Raw genomic sequence first — 21,015 nt, 5'->3', positions numbered from 1 at the left:
CTCGGGCTTCCCTCCACAGGTGGGCTCAGGTGGCTGTAGCTGTGCCTGGCCCCAACTCTCCTCCTCGGGGTCTCGAACCCCCACAGGGCTCAGACAGCCTTGGCCACACCTGGCCTCCAACTCCCCTCCTTGGAGCTTGCATCCCCACAACTACCACCAGTGTACACCACCCACCCGAAGGTGAGGGCTAGGGGTTAAGGCACCCCGACCCACCTTTCCCCAGGGTGATCACTGGCCTGGCATTTCCTGGGGGCTCCCACGCCCGGCAGGGTGTAGTTTCCGGTCGTACCCAGGACCAGGAGCCTCCTACCATCCCCTACAGCTCCTCCCTTACCTCCAGTTGAAACTCAGCAGCCCTCAGGCCAGGCCATGTTGTTACCTGACCTCCAGCAGCCAAACGGCCTTGTTTATATAGGCAGCCCTGAGCCTAAAATGGCTGCCCTCATTAGGCACCCGGAGGCTGCCAGCTCCAGGGCGTTAAAGTGTCAGCACACCTAGTGCCCTGTCACAGCCATGTTAAAGCTTTTTCTTCCCCTCCCCATCCCAAGATGGCATTACAAATGTGGGCTGTATACCACAGTGTGTAATTGTATGCGGGGGTCATGCTCCTTGTCTGAGAGCAACCTGGTTCTTATGTCGGCTGCATCCGCAAGAACAGCTGGGTGCATTGCACCGAGTCCCGCTTCAATTGAAGGGGGGAGGGGAAGGGAAGCCTATAATGCGACAGCATTGTTACAAATGTGGGAACATGGCCCTGTGGCACTAAATCAAAGTGTTCCCCGGGGGAATTGTTAATATGTTGTAAATAGCAGGTGAATCTCTGTAAGCAGTTCCCTCTAAACCTGTCATTTTATATGCAGGTCCTGTGCATTGGAGTGCTTGGTGCCTAGGTCAGAAGTGCTTCTGCCTGCTCTGACATTTCCTGTCGCCTCTAATCGGCAGTCTAGTAGCAGTAGATAATAAGCCAGCTATGTTGTTCTGAACAGCGGCTGATGAGCTCTGCCTAGCAGTATTGGGGAGGCACAGACCAAGTGAAGGGCTGCAAGGGTTGGAGTTCAACTCATCACTAGAAACAGCCACTGAGTTGTAGTGTTAGGCATAAATTGGCTTCCCTTGAAAAGCAAAAGACATTTTTGTTGTGCTATAAGAGGATTCAGAGGACGTATTCATGTACAGATGCAGTCAATAGTTGCGGTATTTTCCTGCAGTTTAGCCTCTATTTCTCTTGCCCTGGGGTGTGGTTTGGTGTGGTATGCCTTGGTTTTTAAGCAGGTGGTGGTGATATAACTTATTCCTGTCACACATCTGGGTGAATTCTGTTCACATTAAAGCTGCTTATACAGCGTGCACAACCGCCTGCCACCTTGGGGTCCTTGCCTGCTAAATGCCCTCAGTACATGTGTTTAATGTATTCTGGGTGAATTTGGGCAGCTAGGCAGAGTTGGGAACAGCATGCCAAAAGGTCACGTGCATGGTAGAAGCATGCGCGCAACGGATATTGAAACGTTCCTTTGCTTCCAATGCCAGAAGGAAGGAGAACCAGCCAAAATGGTTATTTGCTCACTTGCGCTCACTCTCGTTTCAGTCACTGGTTATGATGCAGGTTTGATGAATGCTTTCATGCTCAGCTCCTTGGGGAGCCATAGATACTCTTCTGTTTTTAAAACATTAAAAACAAAGATCTGAAGTTTTGTCTCCCTGTTGGCCTGGGGAAGGCAAATATGGGGGCTTCTGTCTGTACAGCTAAAGAATTGCACCGTATGTGTTAAAAGAAGACAGCCATGTACAAGCTGTCGGGGAACCTTTTTTTAGCTGCCATACTAGGAAAAAGCACCAAGAGTGCTGGGAGTGGCTAAAACCCTTTGTTAAAATCATCTGTGACCATTGGTCACAAACTGTTAAGGACCACTAAGTACTGTACTTAAGTCATGGGAGGTGATTACTCAGCTTGGTGCCCGTCGGACCTCGGCTAGAGTCTTCCCTGCAGTTTGATGCTCCACATTCCAGGAAGGATGGACAGAAACTGGAGAGGATCTAAAGACAAATGACAAAGATGGTAAAACTATAAGAAAAGTGTAGGAGGAAAGGCTGAGAGAGTAAGGTATGTTTGGCTTGGAGAAGAGGGGATTAACAGGTGCAGGGAGGATATGGTGGCAGTTGTCAAATGTTTGAAAAACTGCCACAAAGGAAAGGGAGAATAACTGTTTTCACTTTCTGTAGAGGGCAAGACACGGAGCAGTGGGCTTAAGCTGTAGCAAAGCAGATTTACAATAAATCTCAGGACAAGCTTCCCAACTGTCAAGACCGTAGGGCAGTGGAACAAGCTGTGCAGGGAAGTTGTTGAATATCCTTCATTGGAGGCCTTCAGGAAGATGCTGGATATGTGGATTTTATAGAGCTGGCATGGGAATAGCGCACTGTATATTCATGCAGGGACTTAGGCAGCATAGCTTTTAAGGACCTTTCCAACACTGATTGTGAGATTCTGAAGCAGACGCAACTTTGGGCAGATGATGGGATGATAGATGAGCAACAATAGATGTTGGCTGACTTGCACAACCTGGATCTCAAAAACTGCCGGGTTTTTTGATTCCTTTCCCTGCCCCCACCTGTCTTCATTTTTATGACCAGAAGAAAGAGTCAGTGCCCTCCTCCCTGCCCTTGCTGTCCCCACAAAGTATGGGCTTTTCAAAGCATTTAGCAGTCATTCCTACTGAATCTAGTGCTCAGAGAAGTAACTTTTAAAATATACCTTGTCCAAATCCTTGTACCTTCTTTGTAATTGTGAAAACTATAGCAGTAACTATCACAATATAGTGCACAGCCTTTTGCATTCCTGTCAACATCCTCATCATGACAGGGTCTCTCATGGAAGAAATGTAAAAGGTGTTGTTTCATGAACCACTGAAATCCTGCAGGTTGTATGCATATGGGATGCCATGCTTTCTCATCCCTTGCATCTACCTGCAGTGAAACACAAGCACATGATTTGTATTTGCATGTAAATGAGCGACTGAAGCTGCTTCCTTCCGTGTTGCCATGTCTAGAGTACCACAACAGCAATCTACAGGGTCTTTTTGTTTGTTGTTTTTAAAGGAAAAACAGTTTGTCTCGTGTACTCAAAGCACAGAACTCTCCATGAGTTAGTCCCACCATTTGCCCTCGGTGTTTTGAATGGGCTGCTCCAAATGCAGTGTGACAATTTAGATTATGCCAAATTTTTTTTTTACAAGTAAACAGTAGCTTGCCAACTGAGCTGTGAATTCAAGCCAGCAAAGGATTTGTTTGAAGAACAAGGTTCTGGCTTCATCAGATTTGCTACCTGCAACTTACTGTGTTAAATCTGTATCCAAGTTTGTTTGTGTAAAGAGCATAGCCATTTGGCATTTTTCCCTCTCCCTATAAACAGCATAGTACCATTCCTAAACTGAAAATCCGCAGCTATTTTGTAACTGGATTTAGCCTTTTAGCATTAGTAGTGTTTAGTGCATCTATGTGAACAAAAAAGGACACTTGGTTCTTGTATGTGCAGATTCTCCTTGTTATGCTTTTTCATAACAGGTGGAATATTGTATTTCTCTGCTGAGGTCAGTGTTGTGTACTAAATTCCTTTGCTTAGTGGGTTTAAGCATCCAGCTGGTGTTAGCTCATGTGTTTTGCATTCTCCCCTGCCTTTGTGGAAATGCACAGCAGTGCAATAAACTTAAGAAAATTAGAGTTGAAAGCTGTAGTACTCCAGAACCATCTTTGTGGAAGGCAGCTAGTTAACTGTTTAAATGCTGGGGTGCTGGACAACGTGGGAGTTGTCTTTTGAAACAGTACTGGGTAGAATAGATTAGATTTAGCAGGCTTCACAGACATAATTTAGGTAGTCCTTTAAATTACTGCCCCAGTCCACTGTTAAACTTTAAATTTGATTCTATTTCTTTATCCTTGAATTCAAGGTGTCCTTAAGTCCTCCAAATTTTGCCTGAGACATTCTGAGAAATGGCTTTTTAAAACACCATTCTTTGTTTTTCAGGCCTTGTAGAAACTAGTTTTGACGTGCAATAAATTAATCTTGAGAGTTGCAGGTATTTAAAAAATGAGGCGAGATCCATTTTTTAAATGGATGCACATGCACAGCATCTGCTTTGAAAAGTGTCAGAACAGATTTTACTTGAACGTGCATACGTACGAAATATGGCAAGAAAACGTTAACACTGACGCAAAGCAAAAGAGATCAGATAGGGAAATGCACATCTTCAAATACCTGAAATCAGAGCTAAGCATCCCTTAAGTGCTTTATTGAGTCCCATTGTGCAAAAGTACTAAAGGCCATATGGTACCATTCATGTTTAATCGTGCATTTAATTGGCTTTTATTGGTTGATGTGCCAATTTAAATATATGTTTTATGTATTTTTGTGTAATCAACCCAAACCTAGGAAATTGCAAAGGAGATATGTGGTGTTGATTTAATATAACCTTTAGTAAATTTACCCTGGAGTCACTCCTCCATCCTCCCTGTCCTCTGCCTAGGAAGAATTCTTGGTGGTTCTGTTCAGAGAAGTGACAGTGTAAAAATAGCACTGCTTTACTCTGCAGATCTGCTTGCTGTATGTTTCCAGTTATATCTGCTGACTTCAGTGTCAAAAATCCTATGTTCTACTTTTTGCACCTGTTAGTCTTAGCTGTGTTTGGTTCTCTGCTGTGGAGGTACCTGCAAATGCAACACACAGTTATGTCATCGATAGAATTATCCACTGAGTTAGTCACTGCCACCTATGCAAAATCAATGACTGGGCAGATGCTGCTATTGATGCAGGGCACAGAAGGAGCTCAACGTGACTCTTTTTTTTATAGTTCAAGTCTTTGGTAAGGTTGGCAAAGGCATAAGAAACTTAATATTTGTAGACTGAGCACATTTAGCATGGAGATTGTGGGATCAAAATGAGCCTCACAATGCCATATTCAGGGTAAAACTGCATTTGTGACCCAGTCACTATTAACTCTGTCTCCTCCATTCAAGTCTTATCTGATTGTACCACAGCCAGATTCATAGCATTGCCTAGACTTAATAATAGCTATTTAGAAAACATGGACTCTTTTCCTAATAAATAGGTGTCCTGAGTATGTAGAAAACCCACCGTTCTCCCCATACATTGTAACTCCTTGAAATTTAAAGAAATAGATACCCAGGACTGGACATAGCAGGCAGCTAAGTGTCACTTAGGTATGTACATGCAATTATATTCCTTCTTGCTTCAGACTGGAAAAAACATTAATATGCCTACTTTTGTAATACCCTCTTGCTCTTAAGACTGTCACAAAAAGCAGAAAAGATCTTTCCACCTCTTCTGAGGTGGGGTTCAAGCTGTCTGGGATACCCAGCAGACAATGCTCCATGATGGAAACAGCATTTCTTCCCATCTGGCAGTGTTTTGACTCATAATTGGGTCTTATGCCTGACAAGGTAAACCAGGGATGGGCAAAATATGGCCCATGGGCCATGTGATGGGTCTTTGTCTGGCCTGCAGTAGGTCCCTCAGTCCTGCCTGGCCCAGGCACAGTCCAACTCTGGCATGTCCTGCTGCCCCCTGGAAACATGGAGGGGCTGGGGCAGCTTTGCAGCTGGACTGCCTTTTCTGGCAGACCAGGCAGTAGCAGCATCTTCCATCTGGCCCCAGCCCCGCGGTACTGGTAGGGACCCGCGCTACACAGCCCCGACCCCACGTGTCGTGTGCCTGCTCCAGGCTCACCCACCCTGGATCAGCAATGGCAGTGTGGGGGACAGCTGCTGCTCTGGGCTCCAGCAGCAGGGGGAAAACCAGCTCTTTCCCCTCATCACTGCCAAGCCATTCCTGCTGCAGTGACCTAGATCCCATGCTGTGCCAGGCTGCCCTGCTTCTCTACCACTATCACTGCCCAACAGGGCAGCAGTGGCAGCACAGAGCAGATGCAGGGCAGCCTGGCTCCGTGTGGCCTCTGGACCACTGTAGCAAGAACAGCTGGAGGGCAAGAGGCTGCCTTTCCCCCTGTGCTGAGCAACAGCTTCTGTCCTGCGCCACCACTGCTGGAGCCCAGAGCAGGCGCAGGGCATGCAGGGTCGGGGCTATACAGCACAATCCTTGCCTGGTGCTGTCTGGTGCTTCCAAAGTCCCTGTTTCTACCCTGCTTATCTTAAGCTATTAGTAGGTAGAGTGTTTTGGGGAAACCTAAATATATTAATGGCTGAATCTTTTCAGAAGCTAAAAAAGTATGCCAAAATTGCACAACGTTTTTGTTCAGTGGAGGGAAAAAAGCCTGCTGGTATCAGGTAAATATTAGAAAATAGGGAAGAAAATATTAATTGGGTATTTTCAGTGTTTGCCAGATTGTTTTGTTAATATACAGAATCTTTGACTACAAAAGAATATAACATAGAAATAACCCCTTGGAAATGCTTTGGTATTGTGCTTTTTCTTGTAAGCAAACAAGCTTCTGCTGATGCTTTATTTTTATTGGCATTAACAGCTTAGTTTTTATGAACAGCAACAGCAGAAAACGCAGAAGACATGCATAATCCTTGCTTAAAGGCTCGAAGTATTCTGTGTGCTTTTAGTTTTTTTTTTTACACAAACCTGCTGCATGTTGGGCACCAATGTGCCCCAGTGCACTCTCCATTGCTAAACATCTTTGTATGGATTTCTATAGCTCTTTCAAAAAAATTGCATCCAATATTTGGGGCAGTCCTAGCCCTTTTTTTTATTTTTATTTTTTTTTAAAGTTCATGTCCCCATAAATAGGCTTTAATTTACCCAGATCAAGATATGCTCTAGTAAATGCTTAATCTCCCAACCAGAATCCCACAGTACTGCTTTCCAGCTCCACATATCCATATAAGTGAAGGAGAACAGATGGGCTTTGCAGTATGCCGTGAAGGCCAGCAAAACCATGGCTGTTTTGATCCAAGAGGGCACATGGATTCAAGGATCAGTGCTGTGATTGGCTCATTATTATACATTCATCCTGTCTCTTGGAAGGATTTTGAGCAGTTCTTTTGATGCATGTGATCCCAGTGTGTGGGTGTAATAACTTTTTAGTAATGCTGACAGTGGCAAAACTTGTATTAGCTTCTAAGGGGCTGAGATTTCACCCCACATTCCTTTACTGAACATGTGGGGAAGGACCTGGAGCAAGCAAAAAACATTGAGCTGAAGGGTGATGAGGACTTGGGACTAAAAAGAGTCAAGCCCCCACAAAATGGGGCTGATCTTCCTCTATCACAGCTTCTGTACAGTCCGAGCCTATTTTAAGGGAGTTAACAAAATTGGTGGGAGGGAGAGTTGACAACAGGTGCTGGAAACGCACCTTTTCTCTCTGTCTAGCTGATTCTTTACTTTTTTGGCTACTTTTACTGCAACCTGAGCTTTCCATGTGTCACTCTACCTCGTCTTGTGGGAGGCCAGGGAGATAAGTAGGACGTGATGCCTTTAGCCAAGAGCTTTTTCCTGCCAGATTTTGTTCAGTCTTGGCTTAATTTGTTCTAGGCCAAGACTGCAGGTTCTTAAAGGCAGCCCCCCCCCCCCTCCCACCCCCCCGCTTTAATTTTGCTCTCAAATGTCCCATTCCTTGAGATTTTTCCCAAGTCACTGAACAAAAGTCCAGGATTAAGTAAGGTCATGACCTACAAATTTGGTCTCTTTCACTTACCCCTTTACCCATGTAGGATTTCACATGATGTTGGAACGACACACTTCTCCATTAGCAGGCCTGTGCAATATTGTAAACTTAGTCAAATACAAGTGAACTGCCATCGGAAGACAAGAAGGGAGCATTGTGAGTACAGCTTGAATGAATGTGGGCTGAAACTTAGACCTGGGTTTTGCAAATTGATTTTTCTTTTCATTCCCAAATCTCTGCCTCTTCCTAAGAAGAGTCCGTACCTTTCTCCCTCACAGAGATCCACCATACACACTAGTTACTTAGACCTGAAACTCACATAAGTTGTTTTTCTGGCAGTGGTTGGTATAATGATGTCAGCGTGGTTTATATTTTATTTCATTTGAAGAACTGGCACAATCTGTGTTGGCAAGAGGACTTCGTCACTGAAATAAGATGCATTTCCCAGGATAAGTTTGCTAGTTTGGGGGCACGCACAGCTTTTACAGGTCCCCAAGCAGGATTAGGAAGGCCCCATCTGATCCCAGGGTCCCATTGGGATGGAGCCTTTTAAAAATAGCGTTTGCAGCTTGGCTGTGCACATGATATTTTTTTTCCCTGTTATCCTCGGTTCTTGGGGATCTTGGGATTGGGGAGAGGCTGCTTGATCCTAGGGTCCTAGGATGTCATAAAATCACGTGCAGCCCAGGTTCGCACATGCATTTTAAGTCTGCAGTGCATTGACTCTGGAGTCTGGTGAACTCACCCCGCCCCTGTTCACCACCCCCAAGACATGCTTCCGGGGGTCAGGCGGAGGTGCAAGGTCCAGGGATTGGTTCTTCCCCCATCCCAATTTGGATAGGGGACAGCTGTCCCAGACCCTGGGGCTGCCCCATGTTGGATTCGGACACTTGGATGAGTATTGGAATCTGTGATGGGCCACCTCGCACTTGCCACGTGTTCAGTTTAAGGCGTGATAAAAGCAAGCCATAAAGTTGTTATAATGTGGAATAACTTTGTAGCTTGCTTACTCTATCATGGCTTAAATTGACTTGAACGTGTGGCTGGTTTAGTATTTAAGTCATAATTTACCAGTTTATTGCATCTTAAATGTGTAATGTGTCTAGGGGCCCATGGGACTTTAGCTTCAAACCTCCTTCTCTTAGTTGTGTTGTCTTATCTTTCCTGTGTTTGGGGGCCTTTTTTGCTCTGAGGTGAAACCATCTCCTGATCACGTTGATTTTACAGAAGATTATATCTATTTTTCACTCTTCGGTCATTTTTTATTTTTTGGAAGGAGAAAGGTTGCCCATGTGTTGGGGTTTTGCCCTTCCAGATAGAAAAGGAATTAGTAAATAAGTGGAATTTCAAAGTCACTTATCCTGTTGAGCTGTTGTTAGGGAGATCTGAAAGGCAGTGGCGTTAAGTGAAAGACTAGAGATAAGGGACAGATTGCAAGAGATTAATTCAAGTATACAGAAGGCCTTACAATTATACAGCTGTGTATTTCATAAGATCATTTAATTGATACATGGGCGTAAGTATGAACATAATGATTCTAATAAATAAGTTTAGACATCCTTCCCCAATCTCTTTCTGCCTCTGAATCCTTTATAACAAAATTGTGCACAAAAAAACCCAAACCATTTCAGCATTTACGGGGCACTCGATTATAGTAGTACTGATTCACAGTATTTTATTGAAATAGATTGCTGTAGGGACACTTCAGCATGGGGAGTGAAAAAAGCACATTTAATCTAATCTACTTTTTATTTGATAAAATAGTACTTAAATACTAATGAGAGGTTCTGCTGTGCTGTGGTAACATTACCCTTCACTTTTATATTGCTATTTTATACCTGACCTAGTGGAAAAGAGCTTTGAATATGTTAATGAATCATAGCACTACCCCTGAAAGGCAGGTAAGTATTATCCTCTGTTTTTTGAGGGTAGTCCTGAGACGTGGTAGAGAGGGAACTTGTTTAAGGAGTCACCTTGGGGTCCAAATGGCTGAGCCTCTGACTGAAAGACTGATAAGTTAGCCATTAATTCCCTTGAGGCTAGGGAAGTCAGGCTCACCCCATGCCCCAGACCACATCCAGACTGTGGAACTCCCTGTTGGGTGAATCTGGCCTGGGGCATGGGACAGCAGAGGCTGTGGTGGGACCTGCACAAGGTAAGCAAGGCTGCATCAGCACAGCCCTTGATTGATCTCCTGCTGCCAAGGGCCGCGTCTCCTGGAGCCCAGGGGCCTTGCATTCTGCAGCAGGCCATCGCGCTGCCCCCCCCCCCACCCCCCCCCTTCTGGTAGCTCAGTAGGCCAGATGAAACAGCTCTGTAGGCTGCATGTTTGACACCCCTACTTTAGGGTATTGTATAATTGTTTTAGAAGTTTACTTGGTGCAAGAGTCTGATTTTTTTATACAGAATGTTTTTACAGCATGGGTTTTTAATTGGTTTGACCATTTACAAGTTGCAGGAGTGCTTGGGACTACTGCAACAGTCTTACCTCCTAACTTCTGAGCTCCATCCTACTGGATTTGAGAGCAACCAAAAGCCGGCTCCTTTCTGGTTGCTGCTTTGAACAAAACTGATAGTGTTAAGTTCCCTAATGAACGGGTTTTCACGTTGTGGCTGACCACTCATAGAGCCCATCTCAGCGGAGAGGCTCTGTGGTAGATACAGTATTGATCTTTGATATTGGCTTTTAGGGAGGGGTGCCTTCTGGTTTAGTTGGGTTAGCGTTGGGAGCTCCAGTGCACCTCCCTGTGCTTGACTGTGCATAGACTTTGTTGTCCTGGGATTTCATACTCAGTTTCCTTAAAACTACCTCTTCTTGAAATGAGAAACTGCTTTCCCATAAGGACTTATAGTGCTCCTGCTTTGTGCTTCAAAGGATTAGATTGCATGTTTAATACATGAACTTCCACACATCCCTTGAGCACTGTTTGTAAAGCTGACCTCCCACATACAGGGCTCAGCATCTGCTCTGAGGAGCCGCTGGTGGTGGAAGACCTTGGTGCTATGTGAAATTGGGAAATACTGCTATGAGCCAAGTAGCTAGTGGTCTCTGCCCATCTTTGCATGGGCAAGACACTGAATTGGTGAAAGTCTAAAGCTGGTGTTGCTTCTGCTTCCCGATCTGTGTCTGCTGTCTTGGAAGCTGAAAGTTAAAAATCATAACATTTCTAAAAACATGACAGCATTTAATCATCTTCACTAAGATCCAATGATTTGAAGAGGCCTCCTTCTGCCTGGCACCTGTCTTTAGGATAATCTTCCAGCCCATGCCCGGGTACCTTTTTAATTGATGTTGAGACAAACCAGTTGCAGCTTCCCAAATGCAGTGCTAATGTCACTGCAGGTGCTGCAGTGACATCCTGCTGGTGTGTCCTGGCCTCCCCGCCCCAGCCTTGACATCAATACATTGTCAGCTGAGACTGTCTGCTCACACTGAGTGCCCCCTGTATTGGAAAGAAAAATACAAGTATGTTACTAATGTAGTGTGGGGTAATTTTGAAGTGGTGCTGAAGATATGAGAGGCTTTCACTTTTTTCCTCTTCCAAAGGATGAAGTTATCATTCCTTAAATATCTAGCAGCTGGTAAAATCTGATCCATGCCAACAGCAGTTCATTTGCTCTTCGGACTGTTTCCTTAAGTCCTGGGTATGAGTAAAATGTGGGAAAGAAGCCTTAGCAATACGTATAGGAAAAAGGCACTGATTTCAGATCAGCAGTCTTGGCCTAATTCTCCCTTTAGGATTTTAACAAGTGGCTTTATAGTCTGCCTACTGAGTGTTGTTCTAGGGAAATCCATTGAGATGAGACATGAAAGGTATCATGAAGTTATTCCCTTTTTGGCATTCCCAGCCTCCCTTGGAGCTATTCTAGAAGTATTGTGTGCCTTCTCACCTTGATAGTAGTTTATGAACACTATTTTACATGGTGCTCTGATTCTTCTGATCAAGCATGTGCCAAAATTTGAAGTCTGTTGCTTTTTTCCAGTAGTTCTATCTCATGCACTTAATTAGACTTCAGTAACGTTAGCTTTTAAATGGGAATGTGAAATGCACAATGACCTCATTGTAACAATATGCTTTGAACAGAGCCCAGTTCCTTTTTATTGCAGCAGCAGAAGCTTGCTCACACAGAACAGCTTTCAGTGCATGTTTGCCACCTGCCCCCCTCTATGGGCTGATTGACTGTGTGTCCATTAGCTGCCGGTTGTGTTGTGAGATGGCAGCAGTCTGCACGAGAAGGCTTTGAGCAACAGAACAAAGCTTCCCACTGTCTGTATCAAACAGCACTGTAATTATTAGTGGCAAGTTGCTGCATGAAACTTTTTAAAAATGGTCCTGGTCATGTTGCTTTTGAATGAAGATGAAGAGCGACTGGAAATCCTGGATCTCTAGGGCTTAAGATGTCACTGCAGCTAGGTTGTGATGACGGCTTTGGCACTGCAAATGTCTCATTTGCAGGATCATCAGACTAACTGATGATATTCTGCTGTGCCTCGCATCTAAAAACACTTTTCTTTCTGTGGTACACTTGATCTTGAAGGGTTATAAAGAAACCAAGTCTTTGCAAATCCTTTCTTGTTGCTTTGCAAGTTTTTGTCAGTTGCTTGTTTCCTAGCCCTTCTTTCAACTGTATGTAAGTTGAGTCAGAAACTTGCATTGTTTTAGAAATTTTCCTAAGTATTAATACCTAATTTTGCAGTGTTGATCGACAGCTTTCACAGCAACTTATTTAGGTTGACCAACTGCTTAGTTTGACACCGAGTAATGAAAGATAAGACAATCTAGCTGGCATTACACAGTACCACGTTGCTCTGCTTGCTCACAGTTTTCTAGATTTTAATTAACTTAAACTTCTTCACTAATCATTGGCAACTTGGTTACAGTTACTTTCATGTATTAGTCCTGCTTCTCGGGTATCACCACTGACCCTTCTGGGGGATTTTATAACTGTTTTAGACTTAGGCTAGGTACAGACATTCGAAACACCTGAGACGGAATTGAACTAAGTTGCATGGTTTTCTGTAAGCAGCATCGTTCAGATCAGTAGTGAACACAACACATGTTCACCCTTTGGCGGGGCAAATCTTAGACGGGGTTCTGCCAATTTTAGACTGTTCTGTGCACCGTGCTCTGTTCTGTTGCAGGTATAAATTGGTTGTGCGTTGAACTTCTGGTTTGTTATGGGTATAGATGGGTTTCTAATCACTTAACACTGGTAAAAGTGTAATGTCTGTACCTGGCCCTAGTCTCCTAACAGGTATAATAGCACCTTAGATTGTCTCAATTTTTCTTTATTTTTTAAATAGTTCACATTCACAGGAAGAATTTAGCACCTGATGTTTCTCCTATTGGAACCAGACTTTTAGATATCATCATGTCCATTAGGTGCTTCACACCAACATGAAATTTGGAAGATAGGAAAGAGAAATTTAAAAAAATGGAACCCTCAGCCCCCCAAAATGTCTTTCACATGTGGAGGTGGAGGAACTTATTCCTCTCCCCAGAAAATGTTTTTGTACAATAAATAAATAACGTGTGTGTGTGTGTCTGGATTTTTTCTCTCTTTTTTTTTTTTTTCTTTCAAATCTCCAAATGTGTTTTGCTATAAGGAATCAAAACTCAATTTATCCTTGGGTTTTTTTGGTCATTCAGATGTGCTGGCACTTGCATACTCTCTTTACATATTGTTGTTGCATGTGCATAATGTGTTTTTGGTTTTGAGCATCTGAATCATACTCCTTTCTTACAGATTTTAGTGGCTTGCTTTGCTGGAACTCCTCCCTTTTTCCCATTTGACGGATTCTTATTTCATATTGTGCTGGGTAGCTCATTTATACTTCTTAAATGGTCCTTCCTTGTTTTCCTGTTGTCTGTTTTAGGGAGGCATAACAATTTACTGTTAAATCTTAGGAGTACTTGTTCTTGCTAATTTTCCCCATCACGGAGTGACCTGGAATTATTTTGGTCTTGATTGATAAGTAGCCTCATCAGTAACAAGGGAGTCTTCTAGCATTTGTTTCCCAGCAAGCCGGTCTCCCAGAGGAGATCTGCATCTATTAAGAAGTGAGTGAGTTTCTTTGCTCACTTCTTGATGACTTCGCAGTTCCTTCTCTGTTTTAGATTAGGGGCAAAAGGAGATAAAAGAGCAGTACCCTGTTAGCTGGCAAGGATGACAGCTTTTGTAGCAGGACTGGTTCTGCTCTAATCTGACTCATCCACAGTACTTCTTGATTTACCTGGCTTTACAACAGCTTTTGACTGAAGTGCTGTGTTAAAGAAAGAAGATTAATCTGCTGCCATTGCAAAGAACTGTTCTGGTCTGCAGACTCCTCCAGTTACTGTGCTCACGCACAGTTGTTAGCTGAATTACAGCCACCTACCTCCTACTATAACCTGGTATGAGTAGCATTTTAAACTGCTGTTTCTTTATTTTAAAGTTTAAAGAATAAATTCAATTTAGTATATGCTTGGAAGGGCATATAAAAAGCATCTAGCAAAGAACAGCATTTTATGACCAAAAAAATCTGTAATTGCATTGCGAGACAGTTTATGGATCAAAAAATATTTTTAAAAAATCAGTCCTGAAATAATGGTTTCGCGTCAAAGCATGGTATTTGGAAGATTTCTAGTTTGTAAATGGATTTTTAAAAAATGAAATATAGACAATATTGAGCTCTTTAAGTCTTTTTGATTTTTAGCAAAATCCATATTTACACAAGGAATAAGAAAATGATCTATTTTTTCAATCAAAATAAAAAACCTTCATTTAGGAAACTTCAGTATGTGTGTGTATTTTTTATATCTAATAGTATAGTATGTATTTGTGTGTGTTTATTTAATCAAATTACAGGGCAAAAAGAATGATTGCTTTAGAAGAAGAGAACTTGGGGAGGAAGAAGTACTAAAAATGTAATTGTGTCATTGAGTAATTGTCATTGGGAGGAACTGAAATTAATAACTAAGAGTATAGTCTAAGAGCAAATAAACAGTGCCATCTTCTGGTAACATTGTGAGACATGATGAATTCATAGTCTGATTTTAAGTATGTGGGTGGGTGTGCATGCATGTGCCTGCTCTATATACATGGCAGTATTGGAGGAGAGAATTTCCTGAAGCAACAAAATCCTCCCAAATGGAGGCAATGATTAGTCTAGCAAAGAGGAAATGTAGGTCAGAGACCTGCATAGGATATTTCACTATTTTGGGTATCTTTCTAAACTCTCACCAAATCATGCTTCCTCCTTTATGCATAGCTCCTTTTCATATTTACCCTTCGATCTCCTTCTTCAACATCAGATCCTATTCTGATTCTTCTCCTAAATAGTTTTTAGCCTTACAGCATTCTTGGCACGCTGGAGGTTTCTAGAGAGAGAAGTACTTTAGCAGTCCAGTTCTGGACTACTGGTGAGCAAAAAGAAACTTCTTCCTCCAGTTTCTTAATTGTCCACTGGAGACTTAATTTTACAATGTGGTATTTGATTCAGTTTCTTTTTTACAGGTGTTCAGCAAGTCTTCAAATGTGCTTTAAATAGATTCCACCTGCTTAACATTGAGATGCTTTGGGAAGTCTTAACTTTTTTTTTGTATTTTGTTTCCAGGTGGTACCAGAGAAATCGGGTCTGCCCTAACCAGAATGTGCATGAGGCACAGAAGTATAGAGTCCAAACTCAGGCAGTTTTCAAGGTGAGTGATTACACAGCTGGCCCAAAGCTTGGATATTGCTCTTCATGAGCTGTTGGATCACAGTTTAAAAAAAAAAAAAAAAGTACTTGTCAGGCAGCCCCCTTTCATTCAGGAGCACATTAAGCTGTTTACCAGCTTTGGTTTCCAGCTAACCTCTGACTTAATGCCACTGGGAACAGGCTTTCTTTTCTTTCCCCCAACAAATTGGACTTTAGAGAGATCAAGAAACACAAGATTTAGCTGCCCAGTCTTAGAATTGGACTTGCTAGTTCAGGCTGCTTTAAATGTTGGGAATTCCTGTCACTAAACACAGTAGCTCAGCAGTAAGCAGTCAGTCAGTGATGGAAAGGGACCAGTCTTTGAGTTGCCGAGTCTTAAACATCTTCACTGAGCTAGAGTAATGGCAAATGCTGTGCTGCCTTCCTAAATATACAGAAACTTAACTTGGATAGGAGATTCTAAATGAAGTCTCATATGTAGACCTTTTCTGCAGATTTTTGCCCATAGTTTGTTTAAAAAAGAGGAGAAGAAAGAGGACAGATGGAAAACAATGCTACCTACATCTGTTATGAGAAAATTGGCAAATGCTTCCTTGCATGCTATTTGCCATAGAAATAAAGTGTCTGTTCTGCCTGAGGATAAGAGGGAATCATGATTTCTCATTTGTATGACCCATATAGGTGCAGTTTTTTTTGTTTTTGTTTTTTTTTAAGGGATGCATTTGGGAGAGCAAATGACTCTGGAGATAAAAAGATATTCAGACTTTTCTTTGTGGGTCACTGGTTTGAGTCTGTTCCATGTCCACTGTGAACAAAAATAGGTTGTTCAGTAGTCTGTAAAAACACCAATCTCAATTCATTTCTGTATTGGGCAGTTCCCATATCGCATCACAGAACCCACCACTACAGTAGCATGCTTCCTTAATTTTTTCAGGAGAGATGCTATGTGTGAATGGGCATGGAGTCTGAATTACCTCAGTATCATGGTCCCTGCAGGTGAGGGTTAAGGCCCATTGATGGGTAGATATGTGAGTTTCCATTGCTATTGTCTGTGCTCTGTGGATACGTGTACTTCTCTGATCAATAGAAATGTCTAGTCTCCTGGACATCTGTCCTAAAGTGTTCTACAAGTACTAACTTCATATGACAAATGAAAAGTGTACTTGTATATGATGGCTTTGTGTTAAGGTCTGTTATTTATATTTACCATCCTGAACCTTTGTGCAGGTCATTCTGGATAATTCTCTTATACGGCATTTTTATACTGGCCCCATGTTTTGTTAGCTTGCTATTTAACCTAAGAGGTTTGAACTGCACCATATATCAAATAGTTAATCATCCAATCTTGTATCAGATACTTAAACACTCTTATGTTTGGATATTTACATTACATGTTAGCAACTGTCACGGCAGAGAGTAAAATACTCCAATATTGACCATGGCTCTGTCTGTAGAAATAAGGGCATCTGCAGGATTTGATTGTTCTTTGTGTTTTTTCAACAAAATTAGTGCTTTAATTGACTGTCTGATAAACCCACTTCAAGAACAGATGGAAGAGTGGAAGAAAGTGGCCAATCAACTGGATAAAGACCATGCAAAAGGTAGCTACAGAGGAAGAACATCAGTATAATAGGATAAAGTTGTGGTATATAAGATTATTTTCTGCTATGGCTCTTCCCCTTTCATTCAGTATCCTGGGAAACCAAACAAAATTGCTGTTTTTAACATAAATGCCCTCTAACTCCAAAGCAAAAAATATAATAAACCAATTCATTCTCAAGCTCCACAAATTCTTAAAATTTGAAGCTTGGTTCTGCAGACCTCAGACTTTGTGTAAAAAAAAAAAAAAAAAAAAAAAAAAAAAGGTATTTTCAGCATGTTAGTAAATGTTCTCATGTAAGTTTGCATGTTGGGGTTCCTTCAGCAGCCTCCTTGCTGTGTGATACTTCCTTATATATTTTACTGAGGATGTCCACCCACCACTGGAAAGCCGTGGGATATTCAAGCTACCTTTAAGGCTATGCTGCATCTTGGTCATGTGTCTTCGCTGTGTGGTCCTGGAAAGCACTTCCTTTTTTTAGTATTATGTGCTGTGAGATGTAAGAAATGCCTATTCAAAAAGAACTTGGAAAAAACATCTGTCTGAGGAGTGAAGGACCAACTTGTACAGCTCCCACTTAACTGAAGCGCTGTTCACTGGTGGGGTGATGTTGCCATTAGAAAGCACAAGTGGTGGGATCTCACGGCAGGAGCTAGGGGTTGCTGTTGGAGGACCGTTTTGAAAGCACATAGTACTGTTAACTGTTCCTGTACAGAGAACGTAGACATTGGGACTGCTGACTGTGCATTAAATTCAAGGCCTGTCTGAACAAATCAAATCTGTCCTTGCTGACTTGATAGTACTCTAACCACTTAAATCATTGCTAAAAGGGTGACCCTGGGAGCAGCTGAGACTATTATGGAAACAACATGCTTAGTCCCTGGGGATGAAGTGCCTTTTTATCGCCCAGTTAATATTTGGGGCCAAACAAGACCAACAGTTTTTCTGAAAGGAATTTCTACCCTGTCCTTCATCCACCTTGTTCTTCACCCTTGTAACAGTAGATGTTCCTGGGGCAGAGTGAGGAGGAGAGAGGAAGCAAGGGGTGGCTTATCTGGTGGAGATCTCTGATGTGTAGAGATCAGTGTTACACAGTGGAGTGCAGGAGGCCCGTGTTCAGTTTCTAGCTATATCATGAGCCTAGCCCACGTCTCATTTTCCCCCTTATCCGCATCTGTCCGATTTTGGCAGTAATCCCTTCTTTGTAGAGTGCTTTGAAATGTAATGATTAAAAGAGTATGTTACAAGAGCTATATGTATTATGAAATCCACTTTTATTAATTATAATATCTGGTACCTTCATTGTGTCAAAACTGTGATAGAATATTATGTACTGGGATTTTTAGTCCACATGGGGCTATACTTCTGTTAAATGAGGGCAACTAAAAATCTGCCCCACTTATGTAAAGGAGGGGCTAGTGTGACCTATACTTTGGCAGAATCTCAGTATCCTTCTCTGCAGTGTGAAGGACAGGCCATCCTTTCTCTGACTTTCAAGAGCATCATTAATATAGTATCACTTACCTATCTTTGTGTTTGTGGGATACTCAATTTTGAACAAAGGTATATTCTGAAAAGCCTGTCAAAATCCGTCTGTGTTCCATGCCAGGTAGCAGATAAGCCATAAATCAAGAGAGCACTGTCGTTATGTATTGTACCCAGCTGTTGCTCTGTGAATACTTGGTTTATTTCCAAATATGTGGTTCATTGTGAAGGCTATTTTTGCCTAACAGATTTGTAAAACCAAATCTACAGGCACTACAAAATACAAATCTGATTTCTAAACTGATCAAAAAGCAAATATTCCTTTTTTAAAAACTTTTGTAGTCTCATATATTCAGGTGTAGCCTTTTTGGTAAATCAAAGACCTTTCTAAATATCAAGTATGTTGAAATGCAGACTGTGGTTTTTTTTAGAATATAAAAAAGCCCGACAGGAGATAAAAAAGAAATCGTCAGACACACTGAAGCTACAGAAGAAAGCAAAGAAAGGTAACATTCTCTATACTTACTTCATTGAGTCTCACTTTTAAGGGGTTCCTTGGCAAACCATTGCAGAGCTAGAGGACATTCTCTTGTAATGATCGTTGCCCCATGTTTTCTCCTGTCACATGCACCGTGAACACCTGTTATAGAGTTATTGCATGCTGTTTAAACTGTTGAAAAGCTGCTGTTGGTATTCTGATACTAAATCTAAGATTTATCTGCAGATTTTAATAAGTGATGGGAGCTTGCTTCTGAAATGGAATAATTAATCTGGTCCTTTGTGTTAAGAACTTGACATTGTACAGTAACTGGTGCAGCATGATGATATCTGTAAAATTTCATGAAACCAAATCTCAAAAAAGAATTAAGGGTTGTGTTTCCTTGGGTCAGATCTGCTTGTGTTTGTAGCCAAAGCAGTATAGTCATCTATGCCTTTCCTGCTTGATCAGTGTGGTATCAAGGCTCATGAATAACTATATTCTAGAGGAAGATCACATAACCAATTTATCTTAGGGTTTAAATTGCTCTTGAATCTTATCTAACAGAAGAGAAAGGAAAAAAGAAACTAGAAAAAAAGCCTCCAAAAAAGGATTTCACTCAGTGGAGTCAGTGACCTTTGCCTGTACCTTTTTCTGGGAGAGAATCTGGTGTTGAAACAAAGGGCATTTTATACATGTGCTCTGGGAGTGTGGGGAGAGCCACTCTAATTAAAACACCTGGAGCTTCTCATGTATCAGTCTCTGCGCTGAAAAATGGTAACTAAGTAAACTTCATGGCCATGGCCATTGTTCAGCACAAAGACCCTGATATACAAGATACTGGAATCTGTTGGAGTGTGGTAATTGCCACGCTTAATCGAGTCTGCTCTGTTGCGCTGTAATTGCAACATGTTGGAGCAGCCTTGCTGCATGTGTATAGTGTGGTATATCCTACTTCTTTATTTTTTATTTTTAAGAGTAGCAAAAAGCACTTTCTATTAGTGTCTGCACAGAATCTAAAGTAATAATGAATGCCGTGATTGGGTGATTGAACATTTAAGCAATGTCTTTCTTAATATTGTTAATGTAATGACTGTACCCTGGGGCATGCTGTCAGACTGTTCCCTGAACCCCCTACACCCATCTGCACTGCGTTTTGAGATGTCCCAAGTTTCAGAGTTGTTGTGTCACACATTCGTTTGAGTTTATACTTTATTTCAGGTAGAAAGTGAAGGGCTGGGAAGGGACGACACAAGTTTCAAAGGTAGGGGTGGAAGTGAGCAGAGCAAGGAAGTCGTCCAGATATCTAGTACATAGCACAGTCAAGGCTCACTGTAATTGTGGAAAACTTCACGCTTTCTGTCATTTTTTTTGCATTGTGGGGAGATATAGCGCTACCTAGCTAGTCCACAGAATCGGAGGCACAGTAGAGAGGAACAGAGTTGTTTCCTGTCACGTTTGGAAGAAAGAAAATACAAAGCAGTGAGATGTAGAAGAAAAGAATGGCAAGCACGCCTCTTCTCTCCCTCACCCTCGGATTGGAAGGAATAAGACTTTGTCCTTGAACAAGATCAGGATTCTGGCTTACCTCCAACATCACGAGGAGATGCATTTTTCTATGCTGTGTCCTACAGTTCTTATTAATACACCACACTCCTAAGAACAGTGCTGTACCCAGCTGCTTGAGGCTTCTCATGAGTAGAAGTGAAATTGAGATGTAGTAGTTTTGTAAGGTTGTAGAGCTTGCACCAGAAGCTGATTTCACTGTAGATGTAAGCAAGCATTGAATCCCAGTCATTTTAAAGGACTGGAGAGCCAGCAAGTAAGCACATAGGCATTAAACCTTTTGAGTGCCCATGGTACAGAATTATTTAGTTTATGATGAGTACATGGGCACTTGTTATGTTTTTATTTCCTGTTTGTTTCATAGTTGGTAGGGTCAGAAGGGACCTGAGCAGATCATCAAGTCTGACCCCCTTCCTTGGCAGGAAAAAGTACAGGGGTTAAACGACCCCAGCAAGGTGTTAGTCTAGCCTTGTCTTAAAGACCCCCGGGGTAGGAGCCAGCACCACTTCGCTTGGAAGTTGGTTCCAGATCCTAGCAGATCCTATCCTACTTCATTCTGACA

The 21,015-nt window shown here is 42.2% G+C and overlaps 1 protein-coding gene across 15 annotated transcripts in view; it reads left to right on the top strand.

The window, feature by feature from the left end:
* The window catches only part of MTSS1 (MTSS I-BAR domain containing 1), a 169,767-nt gene that overhangs the window by 104,181 nt on the left and 44,571 nt on the right, over positions 1-21,015 (top strand). For all 15 annotated transcript variants that reach the window (XM_090040631.1, XM_090040625.1, XM_090040621.1 and 12 more), the window contains exons 4-6: positions 15,241-15,325; positions 16,834-16,925; positions 18,841-18,915. In XM_090040631.1, the coding sequence (XP_089896757.1) occupies positions 15,241-15,325; positions 16,834-16,925; positions 18,841-18,915 (252 nt within the window). The remainder of the gene's footprint in view (positions 1-15,240; positions 15,326-16,833; positions 16,926-18,840; positions 18,916-21,015) is intronic.

Source organism: Crocodylus siamensis, chromosome 3 (genome assembly GCF_052110815.1).
Source record: "Crocodylus siamensis isolate JL-2025a chromosome 3, ASM5211081v1, whole genome shotgun sequence".
NCBI classification, from domain to species: domain Eukaryota; kingdom Metazoa; phylum Chordata; order Crocodylia; family Crocodylidae; genus Crocodylus; species Crocodylus siamensis.
This window is presented reverse-complemented; position numbering and strand designations above follow the sequence as displayed.